The following is a 15,354-nucleotide window of genomic DNA, read 5'->3' as shown; positions in this document are numbered from 1 at the left end:
AGAGTCAAGTCAGTTTTTCCTATAATGACATTCTCAAAGAATGGCAGAACTATTCATTCATAAGATCTGTTTTAATTAGGATTTCCATCTCTAATGGTCAGTATAGCACTCTAATCCTAAGCACATTTATTCAAAAGCAAGTGTATAATTTCAGTGACATTTACTTCTAAGTATCATGCTTAGGACCATGACCTAAGGGATATAAGGATATACAAGAGCCCTGATGGATCGCAACAAAGGTTCATCTAGTCCAGCATCCTACCCTCAACAAAGGACAACCAGATGCTTCTGGAAAGCCCACAAGCAGGCCATGAGTTAAATAGCCCTCCTATTCTGCAACCCCCCTCCCCCAGGTAGCATTTGAACTGGGAAGTTAGGTTTAGAAACCAATCCTTTTGAAAAAAAGCAGTAGACAAAATGAACTTGGTCTTGAGTGCTAAACACTCATTTGGTGTTAGCATGCTAATACTGAGTTATGTATGAATGGGAAGATACAAGTCATATGGCAGAGTTTGTACCTGAAAAGGAATGGCTAAAACAGTGGTTCTGAAACTGAGGGGTGGGTCAGGATTCTGAGGCAGGTGAAGCCTCCAGCCCCATATCAGCTAAGATCTGGGTGAACTAAATGCCCCATAGCAAAGGACCCTCACTAATTCAGACTGGATTTGTAGGGGAGACTTCACATTCATTGCCCCATTTTCCCAAGAAGAGTGTTGCTTTCTTTTTATGTTGCTTTCTGCATGGTTTTAGAGAGAACCCTATTTTATTCTTCTTCTAATGAGCTAGTGTTGTCTAAGGGCACATACCAGCAGCTTGCTGCAGAGGGAGGTCCTATTGGTCTGTGTGCCTTGTCTTGCTCCCCTCACTGTTAAATATGTACTGCTCATGTGACAACATTTTTAAAAATTCTCAGCAAACTTTTGTGAGACCCAGCCACCTGATCTGGGGGTAGCTCCTTAAGAAGAACTCTCAAAAGGGGCAGACTTCTCCACCAAATAGCTGTGGTTCCAATACCAAGCCCCCAAACTAATTTAGTATTGGGATATTAATGCTCTCCTGACAAAAATGCTCAGGGTGAACTTGAAATGGAAATGAAATTAAGAAGGCATCCAAAGGAGATAGTATTCTAGTAACAGGCAACTTCAATTATCCTCACATAGACTGAATGAATGCATATTCTGGTGAAAAAAAGGAGCATTTTTTTCCAGAAACCCTAAACAACTGTGCTTTTGAAAGGTTGGTCATGGGAACAAACAAAAGGGAGGCAACCCTGGACTTAATCTTAAATGGTGCCCTCGACCTGTTGAGGAACGTTTTGCTGACCCACTTGGAAACAGTGACCACAGTGCTATCGAATTCAATAAAAAATGTAATTGCCAAGAAAGTCCAACACAATCACATTTGACTTCGTCAAGAAGTCAAATCTCTCCAGAATACTTGGTGGGGTACTGAAAAAGACAACAATAGGAACTCAGCTAGACTTCCTACTACAGATCAGGAAAGGTATGACCAGGTAGAAGAGGACACCAGCATGGTTAACAAACAGAGCCAAAGAATTAGGAGCTTGCACATAAAAAAATGCAAGCAGACAATACGATATACAAAAAAAGAATTTGAGGAGCATATCACTAAAAATATTAAGATCAACAATAAAAAAGGTCTTAAATACATTAGAAGCAGAATTAATTCTTCATGTTGGTCTTCACTGTGTAAGATGTAGTTTACGTCTCAACTGATTTCTCTCAGGAAGGGAGTCTGAACAACTGAGGAAAAAAGTGGTGACAAGCAATGAAGTTCTAGGGCTTATTGAGAAATTGAAAATTAATGAATCACCAGGCCTCGATGGTAGCCATTTCACAGCAGGTATATTCAGGAAGGGAGTCTGAAGCAAATAGTGGTGACAAGAGATGATGTTCTAGACCTTATGACAAGGGAAAGCACACATATCACCGAATCCAGTTGATATCTATCTGAGAGACCTTAAAGAACTCAGATGTGAAAGTGGTGATCTTCTAACAAAAATATATAACCTGTCCCTAAGAAGACTGGCTTCTGTACCAGAGGATTGGAAAGCAGCCAATGTAACACCTTTAAAAAGGGATCCAGGAAATTACAGGCCAGCTACCTTAACATCAAAATAAAACTGCAATACCATAACGCCTTTATGCAAATCTATGGTGTGACCACACTTGGAACACTGTGTATAGTTCTGGTCACCTCAAAAAAGATATTGTAGAGCTAGGAAAAGTGCAGAAGAGGGTAACCGAAATGATCAAGAAGCTAGAGCAACTCCCCTATGAGGCAAGGTTACAACATTTAGGGCTTTTTAGCTTAGAAAAAAGGCAAGTAAGGGGGACATGACAGAGGTATATAAAATAATGCATGGTGTGGTGAAAGCAGATAGAAAGAAATTTTTCTACCTCTCAAATAATACTACAACCTGGAGTCATCCAATGAAGCTGAATGGTGGGAGATTCAGGACAAACAAAAGGAAGTACTTCTTCACACAGTGCATAGTTAAACCATGCAATTTGCTTTCTCAAGATGGGTGACGGTCACCAACTTGGATCGTGTTAAAAGAGAATTAGACAAATTCAAGGAGGATAGGGCTATTAATGACTATGAATCATGATGGCTATATATTAACTCCAGTATCAGAGGCAGTATTCCTCTGAATACCAGTTGCTGAGAAACACAAGTAGGAGGGTATATTGCCCCCATGTCCTGCCTCTGTGTTTCCCATAAGCATCTGGTTAGCCACTGTAGGAAACAGGATGCTGGACTGGATAGGCGTTTGCTCTGATAAAGCAAGGCTCTTCTTAATGTTCTTCATTTCTGAGTAACGACATTAATTTGTATGCTTTCTCATTTATAAAGACAATAGCTCACCTGTCATTCTAATGAGACCTAGTTGCTAAAAAGAAAGTTTTAGGCATGAACTGGAAACTTGAGACAGTTGCTTGAAACATTATCCAATGCAGCCTTCCCCAACCTGGTGCCTTCGAGATGTTTTGGACTACAATTCCTAGCATTCCTGACCAATGCTTGCTGGGGCAGATGGGAGCTGAAGTCTAAAACATCTGGAGGGCATCAAGCTGGGGAAGGGTGATCTAATGTATGGTGCAATATGGCCTAGATGCTACTACTGACCTAAAAAAACCCTTAATTCTACTGACCAACCAATCAACCACTATTGGGATTAGTAACCTAATCTACAGATTTTTGCATGAAACAGATCCTTGCAACTGTATGCAAAGATCTTTGCATGCTCACCTGTAGAAGATATGGTTGACATTGAATTTTGGGGGTCCAAAAGGTAGAGGTGAGGCGGGTGGCTACTAGGAGGAGGGCTTTTTCTGCTGTGGCACCCCGGCTCTGGAATGAGCTCCCTAGTGAGGTTCGCCTGGCACCTACATTGTATTCCTTTCGGCGCCAGGTGAAGACCTTTTTATTTTCCCAGGCATTTTAGCTTTCTAAATTTTTATCTTTGCTGTTTTAAATCTGTATTTTAAACTCCTGCACTGCTGCTAGATTTTATTGTGGTTGTATTGTTATATTGTGGTTTTAATGTTCTATATATTTTAAATTGTTTTATTGTGTGTTTGGTTTTAATTTTTGTAAACCGCCCAGAGAGCTTCAGCTATTGGGCGGTATGGAAATTAAATAAATAAATAAATAAATAAAAGAGTAAGTTTACAAGGATGGCTCTGAGTTCAAAAACTTTGATAAGTACTAGTCTATGAGCAAAGTTTATAAATTAGAACAATTTTGGGAAATTGCTATTTGTAAAGTAACATGGTAGAGTTCTAAAGGTAACAGTGGGGGCTGGGATTGTATTGTATCTTTTCTGCGGCCTCCCACTGTCCCCACTGCTGCTGTCAAAATTCAGCATTTCAGCAGTGATGTGTGTGTGTGGTGGGGGGGGGGGGTAGCAGCCTCCTTTTAAAAGCTTCATAGCTTGCTGCCAAAATTCAGTGGCACAGCAGCTATTTTGCTTTAAAATAGCTTCTTTTCCACCATCACCAAATTCTGGTGGCAATCTGCAGATTTCTACTTTAAATTGAGGCTTTTCCCCCTTGCCAACACTGCATTGCCCAATTTTGATGGTGCAGGCGGGACTCCCTGATCCCTGGAAGTTGCCCACCCCTGGCCTAGTAGGAACTGAATATAACCATTTTAGATCTAGGCTGTGAATGACAATTGGAGGTAGCACTGCAGTGCTGTCATGCTCCCCTGTAAATGCATTTCTTTTTTTCTGACCAGTCATGGTTTATAGCCACACAGACCTACAGGTTTTGATAGTACTTCAAGCTGTTTTCTGGGAAGGCTCAAACTAGCATACAGAAGTGTAAACAATGATATAATAGAGACATGATGCCTTAAGCTGAGTCAGATCACTGGGCCATCTAGCTCAGTATTGTCTGACCTAACCAGCAGCAGCTCTCCAAGGTCTCAGGCAGAGGTCCTTCCCAGCCTTGCTACCTGAGATCTATTTTTAAATCAGATATACCAGGGATTGAACATGGGACTTCCTGCATGAGAAGCATACACTTAAAGACTTCTAGGGTCCTTCTTCAAATCTACTTGATTGTGCTTATGACAAAGAGCTACACCCCTTCCCAAACACCCACAGCAGTTTTGGAACCGTTTTAAGGGTTTAAATGTATTTATATTTTAGAATCTGAAAATAATAGTTCTTATCTGCCGATCGCCATCAGCATTCATGCAGCCCTCTAAAGGATATTTACTCCTGCAAAATAATGCACTGCCACTTAAAAAACTTTAGCCTTTTCAAAGGAGATCTGCTTTTCTCTAGGCAGTGCAGGAACCTCTTCTCCAACATTTTTTGTTAAAATGAACCAACAGCCTTTTGCCCCTGTTCTCCTCACCCCCTCTCACTTTCAGTGCTGAAGGAGTTAGAGCAAATGCCACAGTAGAGAAGTTGTTCCTTTTGCTCCACAGAAATAATAGTGTGTTCACAGTCTCAGGCGACAAATTACAATTCCAAAATATCTGCAGCAAAACAGAAACAGCACAGTTCCCAAACAAGCCACTGGATGACCCTTCTGCTCTGAGAAAATATAATTGGAGCTAATGCCACCTGGTGGCTGAAGGGTCTTCTCCAAAGTAAGGGATACAATATGTAAAATAAAATTCACTATAATATTTGTTTGGATTCTTGCATATGATTTGCTGGGGTGGGACAGGGGGTATATGTTTTGGGGTTGATTTTTTGCTTAACCCAGCAAAGAAAGTCCATTTGCTCATGGCTGACACTTTACTGCTATGTAAAGAAAAGGCCACATACGTTCTACGTGTGCGAAGGCACAGAAGGGTCCTCGGGGGCAGCTGCCAGACTGCTGCATGTCATTACATTTTGTTGATTTGTAGATCTGGAAAAATAAAACAAAATGCAAATTGTGGCAAGATGAAACTGATCGCACATATTCAACTAAGATAGTGTACAAAAGAGAGAGAGAGAGAGAAGACTTCAGCAGAGTTTGAGGTCTCCCTAGTTATGCTTTAAATATATGGGTCAGTTCCAGCATTATATTTGAAACTTGCAGAATTAGTTTTAGAAATATTACCATGGATACATACACATCAATATTTTCAATTAGAATTACAGCACTATCCTATGCATGTCTACTCAGAAGTAAATACAATAGGACTTAGTCCCAGATATGTATGTATGGTATTGCAGCCTCAGTCACTCTTGCATCTTACTCAAAGATGGATCAATGCACTGGATGTTTACAGGGGCTCCAGACTCGGTTCACAAGATAACCTTTCAGCAAAGAAGCATGTACTGTGGTATTCCATTACTGGGAATCACTCCAAAAGCCATCCCCCACCTGCTGATCTCCACAGCCTCAAAGGCTTTAGTATGACCCCTGTCTGTAGACCAGTCCCTGGGTACAATTAAACTGGTAAGAAAAAGAAGGAAACCATAATGGAATTGTTTCTCTTCTACATTGGAAGGGATTCTGCTGATAGACGGAGGCAGCCATGTCCCAACAATACTGACAATCACTCTTAGATTACAATCTTATACCCACTTATCTGGGAGTAAGCCCCACTGAAGTCAGTGGGGTTTACTTCAGAGTCAATATTTATAGGACTGCACTGTTAGAAAACAAATGGTCTTCTTAGAGTAAGCCCAACAGGGTTGAGTATACTAAGAGTAACTTATATGCATGGAAAGGTGGCAGGGTTCCAGAATTCACCATAGCTGTGTTACATCTTTGCAAGCCTTCGTGACATTTAATTCCCCATCACTGCTGTAAGCTTTTCTCTCAATAAGTTATAGGACAGTAAAACATTCTCTCATCATTCAGGCATTTGGAATGTGTATACATTAAACATGTGAGGAGGGGGAGTGCACTAGCCCCATTCCCCTCCTCGCACATTTCCATCACTCTCTACATGGGTGACTTTCTAAAGCAGAGAACCTCCTCTATCTATGGAGGCTTTCCACCCAGTTTGGAACCCTGGAAATTTAAGGTTCCAAATCACATGGACAGCCTCCATGTATAGAGGGGGCTCTCCCTTTCAGAAAGTCACCCTCTACTTGTACAGAACGATGGAAATGTGGGAGGAAGGGGGTGGAACTATAACACTCCCCTTCCTCACATGTTTAATCTACATATATTCCAAGTGCCCGAAGTCTCTTAATATAACACAAAGCCTCTTAATATAACACAAATCAAGAAAAACAAGAAGCAGCTTCTGCAGCTTCCTGCCTGCATCTTCTAGGCTTCTGCACGCTGCCCATCAGCCCATTCCACATTTTCTTCCCCTCCCACATCCCACCACTATGCTCCCTTTAGCACTCTCTCATGTCCATGAATCCTGTTCCCCAACTTATCTAGATGGCAAGAAGGGCACTTATGAAGAATTCAAGGTCCCAAGCTATTTCAGCAACTCAAGATCTTCATTTCCATTCCACTATTCTTACTGCATGTCTGAGTTTATTATTAGAAGTATTACAACTTATCAGCTCCTATAAATCCTGGAATCCCTCCACTTATCTAGCCAGGTGTCCAACAAGAAGGGCTGCTCACTGTACCTCTGGGTGAAATTGTTGCTCTGTGCGGGTGTGACAATACTGGCACGCATCTCCATTGTCACACTTACTGGGATCTCCCCACTCATCTCCATGCTTCACACTAGGGCATGGGGAGGACCTACACAAATAAGAAGGCAATGGAACAGAATCAGAAACCCAAATGTTACTTGGTACCTTCAAGTAAATTTATAACTTTGTCCCAAATAAGGAATCCAGATCAACTGCTTCCTGATATCCTTGTCCTTTAATTCTTTATATCAAGTACCTTTCCTGTTTGTTACACAGCCTTCCCCAAGGAGGTGGAAAGTTTTATTTGATCCTTCAAAGCTAAGTACAAAACATATCAGCTCACACTGAATGAGGGCAGAAGCTGGTAGGTTTCAAGTATATTGATGAGTTAGAGCCAAATACTAAAACGCTCGTGATTAGAGAAGATAATTGGAATCATTCTCCAGAACTGGGCACATCTTCTTCATTCCCTCAGAAGAGGAAAGTACACAGCAGCAGGAACAGAAACCAAGGTAACAAATGACAGATAATCAGCATATAGTTTGAACAGAAAGTATGAGGTTTTTCTTGGAACTTGCATCTTAGAGACATCCTTTCTTACCAAGCCAGCCTTTCCTAACTGGGTGCCCTCCATATGTTTTAGACTTCAACTTTCATCAGCCCCAGAGAGCATGGCCAGTGGTCAGTCATGTTGGGAGTTGTAGTCCAAAACATCTGGAGGGCACCTGATTGGGGAAGGCTGCACCAAGCCTTTCCTCAGAATAAGTAAGCTTTGATGTGCAGCACAATTTTCATGTGGAAGAAAAAAGGTGATTCCCACTCTGAAAACTGTGAAAGCACAGTATCATCTCAATAACAAACTCTGAGGATTAGTTCAAATATTAACTTAGAGGGAAATTCATTGCTCTTAGCTTGGACTAATGGTTTGAGAATTGCAACCTAGAAGAGAAGGTAGTATTGGTGGGGACCCACTTGAATCACAGTGGGCCACCTAATTACAATGTAACTTATTCTACTACAAGGATTATTTCATTGGTGTCTTATAAAAGGAAGTAATCACATTATAAGGTCCAATAGGTGTGAAGAACATTCATCCTAATCATGACCTATAGCAGGATCCTCCACAGGTCTGATCCATGTAGTAACCACCTGGTTTGCAGAACAATCCCCTACCATAACTGATTCAATCTTATCACTGTGAGGTTAGAGTAAAACTACTATCCAAAAGAAGAAAACTCAGAGCCTTTGGTCCCTCACAATCATGTCAGTTCTAACTCCAGGTCTTGAAGCATTGTACCTGTACTTGTGTTTCCTAGGGCTCCTTCTTCTATCTTTGCTATTATGGTAGTAAGGGCAGGCATAGCCCTGGCGACAAAGACGTGGGGGCTTCTTACATTGTTCTGTTTTGTAGTTTCCCAAAACATATGTTGTGTCTGTGAAGACAGGTGTGACTGGTTAATTCGAGATGACAAGTATATAGCTTCCTACATGAAGACCCTTGTGAGAGGAGGAGTGGGCAGTCCAAGAACAATGGACACCCTATGTAAGACCCTAAGGAACTCACCTTGCCACCTTGGCTCTTCACTGAGTATTTTCTCTATCATAGCATGGCTAGCGGCAACTGCAGACTGACCCTCTATGCCACCCTCTGATGTGGTCTGACCATTCTGCAAAGCCTCCATGGCCTGAAGCTCCCTTAGGGAACAGAGTTAAATGAACAATAGGCAGACAGAGAAGATTCAGAGAAAGAGATGTGTGTCTACCAGATAGGAACTTCCACAATGCAGGAATTCCCATACATTTTTAATTGCTTTTGTCAAGCCAAAACTTTTTGAGATTCACAACTTCTATGAACACCCCACCCTCCCATTATTCTGGAGTAAAACTCCTACAAAACAGATATTGCCCACTCAATCAAGATGGAATTAGGTATCCCATTTTCCACTGTTGATTCATTAATTCCCTGTTCAACACACACATCCATTTGCATGCAGAGATATGGTGCTATATGAAGGGGGTAAGATCCTGATTGGATCTCAAGCACTGTGCTTCCACTAAGTTACTAGAACACATAGTCCTCCTCCCTCCGCCCCACCACAAAAGAGATCCAACTAAACTATACCTTTTGGTCTTCATAAAATACATAGAACCAACAACAAATACAACACATATTTAATCCAGTTCCTAAATTTGAACTCAAATACTTTTAGTCTTATAGAGCTATTGGAAGACAATATTTCTATTCTAATGTCATATTCTCTTTAAACATGCTCTCTCATGCATTTAATGAAAATAAGAGCAGATTTTACCTCCTATGTTATTTTAAAGCCCACTAAGGGCTACACTAGACATTTAGTGGCAGGCTCAGGTCTGGGAACCCCTATCAGCAGCAAATAGATGCCCAGCAGCAGGACAGGGGGTACTTAATCCTTCACCTGCTGCCACTTTCCTCCTGCAACACTCTCTCCAGTGATGGGACCCGGATATATGTTTGCTGCATTGTGGGGGAAAGCAGCAAAGGTGGAGGGAGTTGCAAGGGAAATGTGGTGGGTGGAAGGTTTTAGCACCTCCATGCACAGCATCGCCCCTGCAAATTATGTCCTCTCCCTGTGCTTCACATACATTTGGCGGTGACCAGGATCCACACACCAGCATCTGCTGCCAAATATCAAGTTTGGCCCTAACTTACAAAGACTTCAGACTGCTCACATCACTTATACAAATCTGGTTCTAAGAAATCAAGGATAAAATCACACAATTGCTTTTTTTTTTAACTGAAAGGTGATTTTGAAACAGTCATCTCGTAGTGGTGGGGAATAGCTTCAATATCTTCCTAGACATCTTTTCCACCACATATCTGGTGAGTGCAGTAGTAGAGCCTTCACCAGAGTCTGGTGATGAGATAGCTGGGCTTGTATTGAATGCAATCACAATAACAATTTCCATATGGCTCTTTGCCCCAAGATAACTGCCAAAGTCACCTTGCAATGGATGAAGGCCACAGGAAGCAGCCTTAAAGGATTGTATAGAACAGATTCCTTTTGGGGGGTGGGGAAAAGAGAGAATAGAACACCATCATCCTTCTGATGTTAAAGCACTACACATTCAGCAGCATTTTTACTCTAATCTCTTCCATTTAGGCTCAGCAAGCATGCTTCCACAGACAAGGACCTCATGTTCTACTAACCTGATATCATAAACCGGAGAGCGGAGGTCATGGGGCCCATGAGCAAAAGCACAGTGGAGGCCATTCTTGGTGCAGTTTCCTTTCGAGTCAGTCTCATGGATGCAGATTCCAGTTTTGTAGTAGCGCAGGTGGTATCTCCGTTCTGTGTCACCAGTAGTTCTATGCAGGAATGGACACCTAAAAGGGGAGGAGGGGGAAAAAGAGAGCTCGTAGAAACGCAAAGCCTGAGACATGCTCCCCAACAAGTAATTCTTTTTAGATGAACATAGTCCTAAAATTTGTTAAATCCAGCACTTTTTTTCCTTTTGAAAATAATTCCATTTGTAAAATAAGGATATAAAATGAGGATACATTCCTCAAGCCATTTATTTTAAGATAAACCTCACTAATTTCTCTAGGATTATTCCAGAGCACAGAACTTTGAATTATAGCCTTTAGTAGTTGGGGGGGTTGGGGGTTAGAATATAAAGGTGTGGTGCAATAATAATTAGTATTTTGTTCAAGTTCCTACAGCAGTTTTTCCACATTTCTTCTTGGTCCTTCTGCATGATTTTTAAAAGTTGGTTTGCTGAATTCTCTCCTCTCTGTAAGTGCAGGCGGGAAACTCCATCTGGTCATGTAAGACGCAGCCTTGAGTAACTTACTCATCTCCTTCTGGACAGATCCCTGTGGTCTCATCGTATTTGGTGCAGTAAATGTCAGGACTGTAGTTAAAGGTCCCGTCCCGACGGCGGATAGACCGGCGACGACGCTGGTTGACAAAGTGCCAGTGGAAGCACGTATAGGGCCTGTGCTGAGTACACTTGTGCTGCACAAAAAGCGGGCACTGTTCCGTGCGGAATTCCTTCAGGTATCTGTGGAAAGAAAGACATTGGCCTGAGCCACAATTGGACAGCTCTCCACAAGGAAGATTCAGAGGTATGCATCCTGCTCACCAACTTCTTTCTCCAGATCTGCCCTCAACAGTAATTATACAAATACAAGTTCTGTGTTTATGTAAGTACACAAGGTAGTAGTCCACCCTTTGCTCAACTGCCCAGTCTCTCCCCGTCCCCGTCCCCACCGCTGCTTCTGCATTTGCCACTTGTCCCTCAACAGGCAAGCTGGAGAATAGCAATATTGCAAGGCTGGCTTACGTTGCATTAAAAGACTCAATTTAGATTATTCATTCTGGACCTTCTTTCAAGTTTTGATAGAATTTAGATTGCAATGTGGCAACAGTTCAGTGTGGTGTCAGGTGGATAGGTGATGAGTATAATGTTTATCATGGGAGAAAGAAGGTAGCACTGCAGAGAACAGAAGGTCCACCTATCGAATGCTGAATACTGGGGATTTCTGTATTCACTGTGAACATGTAACCCCATAGCCTTGAGGATTAAGAACTTGATTAATTTCTTTACAAACACCATCACCACCACAACTTGGATCCAAAGTGCCCTGTGTGTGAGTGAAACGAACCAATTACCCCTCCCCAACCCGGCTGGAGCTCAGCCATCCTCACAATGCTCAGGAGTGTATTTTGGAGGAGTACAGAGGGTTGCAGCAGTTAGGGGGCAGGAAAGCCTGGGTGCAAGTGCAGTTCTTTTGATACAAGCCAATGAACTCCAAGATTCTAAGGAACCTGCATCAGCTGTTGTATTATGCTTCTTCCATTCACAGAATGAAAAGTCAGGGTTATACCCAATGGTGTTGGTCTGCCAGGGGAAGAGAAACTGCTGGTGGAACGAATCCCCCCCCCCCACTGCAGTGCATCTCCCAATTCTGCTTTGGAGAGACGCAGTGCATCCCCCAATTCTGCTTTGGAGAGTTTGGTACACACTCTGTAGCAGATTTGAGGGTTGCGTGGGTGTCTGCAGAGGGGAGGACAGAGAAATTCTGCTCATGCCATTGCTGGATCCAAGCCATTGTGTCTAACAGGGCTTCCTAATTCGGCTAGTATGTTTAGGACTGCAGATTTGAAGTAGTAAACAAAGTTCAGGTTTAATAACTACTGCCTATATTTCAAGCTACCCTCCTCCAATTTTCTGGGAAGGGGATTGGGTGGGCACCAGATCACACACTTTTTTCTCTATAAAACATTTTAAAGTTTTACAAGTTGTGTTGGACCCAACTATACAACAATGGTAATGGATGAATGCTCTAACTCAAAATGAGAGGTAAAATAAAGAGAGGAGGTTGAGAGAAACAAAAAAAAGAGGTATATATTGGCTCCAAGTATACTAAGACATACTAAATGATGGTGCTACAGAAGCAAATCTGTGAGTCTGATTTCAGCCAATACTCTTGCTCTACCTTGTCACAACTGTGCTACCCCCTTGATGCATAACACACTTTATGAATGACCCCATCCTGGCTAAATTGTATTCCACGCCAATGCACAGCCTTACTTCCCTATTGTTGCTATAAAGCCACTGATGAAATTCAGAAGCTGCTGGTTTACCTATGGCAGTGAGATAAAAAACACCAAAGTCAGTTTATTAAAATCTGGAATTAAAACAACACTAAAAACACAGTCACTGCAATCAGCTGAATTTCTTTTCATATTTGAAACCCTCGCTGGAAACAAGGCTGCTGCATGTTTAGCAAGTTGGTTAAATATTAAATAAGATGACCGTGTTTTTCGATACAGTCCTATCCAATTTGTGTGTGTGTGTGTGTGTATCAAAAATACACACACACAATTTGTGTGTGTGTGTATCAAAAATACGTGAATTCCACTAAGAAAATACTGGGTCAGGTACCAAACCAAACCACAAACAAACAAAAACATTAAACAGAGATTCCTTAATTGCTAACTGAATGCCTCAGATTATTCATATGAAAGGAACTGATCCATTGTAAACAAACTAATCTACTTCCCGCTATTCTGGTTGAATTGTTACTTTTGGTTTCTCAAGCATTTCCCATTACTATAAAATTGTAAGTGTGACTACTGTGATAGCAGGCATCAAAGGATTACTGTCAGAACCAATGATACTTTCAGCGCAGCTGGAGAAATTGCTGAGAGTTCTGCCAACCCAGAACAAGAGAACAGATTTCTTCTGGAATATTTGGGTCCACATCAGCAATTCCATTATTTTCACATTCATTATTGACCACACAGACTCAGGATAGCGTTATTTGAAATTTGTCCTCTAGATATTAACTCCATGTAGAAAAGAAGCACATACAACACACATTGGACAGGGGTAGGGAGGCAGGCCAGGCCAGGCAGGCATATTGAAGTTCATAGCACAGCAGCAGCTAGGCCATATTGCACCACACACTAGAATTCTTACATCAGCAACTTTTCCCAATCATTCAAACAATCTTAAAAAGAGGACAGACAGCCAATGCAGCTCAGGAACCCAAATAAAGCTTGTTGATCAACATCAACACCCAGAACTGAGACTAAGTTGATCAACATCAACACCCAGAACTGAGCAGGAAACTGGCATATAGACACTGTTGTACATTTTAGAATTGCAAACACTCCAGTAAGATATGTTTAACAGAGAGAACACTACAAGTCATGCACACAGATGGCACCTTTCCCCCCTCAATAGATACTGATGTACCTAATTCTTTATCATTCTTTTCAATGGAGGGCATCCCAGCTGTGGATCCCCCCCCCCCGCCCCCGCGAGGCTCTCCTGGCACCAGCGTTGTAGTCTTTTCATTATTAGGTGAAGACCTTTTTATTCTCCCAGGCTTTTTAGTCCTTCTATTTTAAAAACTGTGTTAGTGTATTTTTAGATCTTTGCACTCCTGCTGGCTTTTACTTTGGTTTTGACTTTGTTTTTATTCTGTTGTTTTGAACTTTTTAATTTTCTATATTATGTTTTTGTATTTTATGGTTTTAAGTTTTGTTTTGTGAACATAGAGCTTTGGCTATTGGGCAGCATAAAAATGTAATAAACCAATCAACCCAGGACAAATTCCTTCCTTCAGTTCTTAGACAACCGCAATCAATATAATAGTTTCAACTCAAGACATTTATTGTTCACCTTGCTTCCCATAGCTCTCATGAATCATCCTTCAGTTCCTATTTTATTATTATGAACTGCTTAGAAAACCATTATGGTTAGGCCGACCATATTTCCTTGAGACAAAAACGGGATATTGGGATGACAAAAACGGGACGGAGTTATGTAATATTCCGTAGGCTATAAGAGACCTAAACAACAACCTAAACTGCAAAAGAACATGGAAAGGGGTGCAAATGAATAACACTAATTTATTGCATATACACACAAAAAACACTCATTCATATATATATATATATATATATATATATATATAAATATATATATATATAAAAATACTTATAAAATATCATATGAGCAGTAAAAAAATCTGTATGGCATACAACACTGAACACTCTAATGCAGGACTGCAGTGGCCAGACTGCAAAAAATCGTAAACATACACCAAAAAAAGAAAGAAAGAAGGAATGAATACCCCGACTGCTATCACAAGCCGGTATAGGCTAATGTCCCACCGGAGAGTTCCGCTGTAATAAAAAAATAGCTAACAGCCTATTGAACCGAAATACGAGTCTGAAAAGTCTGAATCAAACTGAATGTAGGGCAGAAAGAATCTCTATGGGCAGAATGATGGTAGAAATAACAGTAAGACTCACCCTCCTGGCTCCCGCACACTGAATGGGGCTTAGTGCCCGCTTCTTGAATTCCCCACCACTGCAGATAAGCAAGGCGGCGGCATCTGATCGTCGCTAGCTCAAGAAGCCTGGCCCTGACTGGATAAAGTAAATGGAACTTCCTCTTTCGTCACACTAGTAGTTTTACTGCTAGTAAAATTTGATTTTACTAGCATTGATTAGCATAGAGCCTTATGATTAACACGTTCAGTTTTTTACAAAAAATTAAAAACGGGACAAAATTGACATTTATATTAACACAACGGGACGGTCGGGAAATATGAAAAAAACGGTACTGTCCCGTTTAAAACGGTGCGTATGGTCAGTCTAATTATGGTTGAAAAGCAATACACAAATATTTGTAAAACAAAGTTCAAATAAATATATACCATCATGTGTGAAAAATGCCTACATGGCTATTTCACTGCATGCTCACAAGGTTAGGAAGCC

The 15,354-nt window shown here is 41.3% G+C and overlaps 1 protein-coding gene across 5 annotated transcripts in view; it reads right to left on the bottom strand.

Annotated features, from left to right (window-relative positions):
* The window catches only part of UNK (unk zinc finger), a 71,605-nt gene that overhangs the window by 18,975 nt on the left and 37,276 nt on the right, over positions 1-15,354 (bottom strand). For 3 of the 5 annotated variants that reach the window (XM_084838112.1, XM_084838114.1, XM_084838113.1), the window contains exons 2-7: positions 10,910-11,119; positions 10,266-10,442; positions 8,643-8,773; positions 8,376-8,511; positions 7,070-7,187; positions 5,309-5,393 (exon numbers count right to left, since the gene is read on the bottom strand). In XM_084838112.1, the coding sequence (XP_084694238.1) occupies positions 5,309-5,393; positions 7,070-7,187; positions 8,376-8,511; positions 8,643-8,773; positions 10,266-10,442; positions 10,910-11,119 (857 nt within the window). The remainder of the gene's footprint in view (positions 1-5,308; positions 5,394-7,069; positions 7,188-8,375; positions 8,512-8,642; positions 8,774-10,265; positions 10,443-10,909; positions 11,120-15,354) is intronic. The other 2 variants (XM_084838116.1, XM_084838115.1) reach the window with 2 other exon arrangements.

Source organism: Heloderma suspectum, chromosome 2, assembly GCF_057233095.1.
Source record: "Heloderma suspectum isolate Gila_16-S chromosome 2, 16-S_ref, whole genome shotgun sequence".
In the NCBI taxonomy this organism is placed as follows: Eukaryota; Metazoa; Chordata; class Lepidosauria; order Squamata; family Helodermatidae; genus Heloderma; species Heloderma suspectum.
This window is presented reverse-complemented; position numbering and strand designations above follow the sequence as displayed.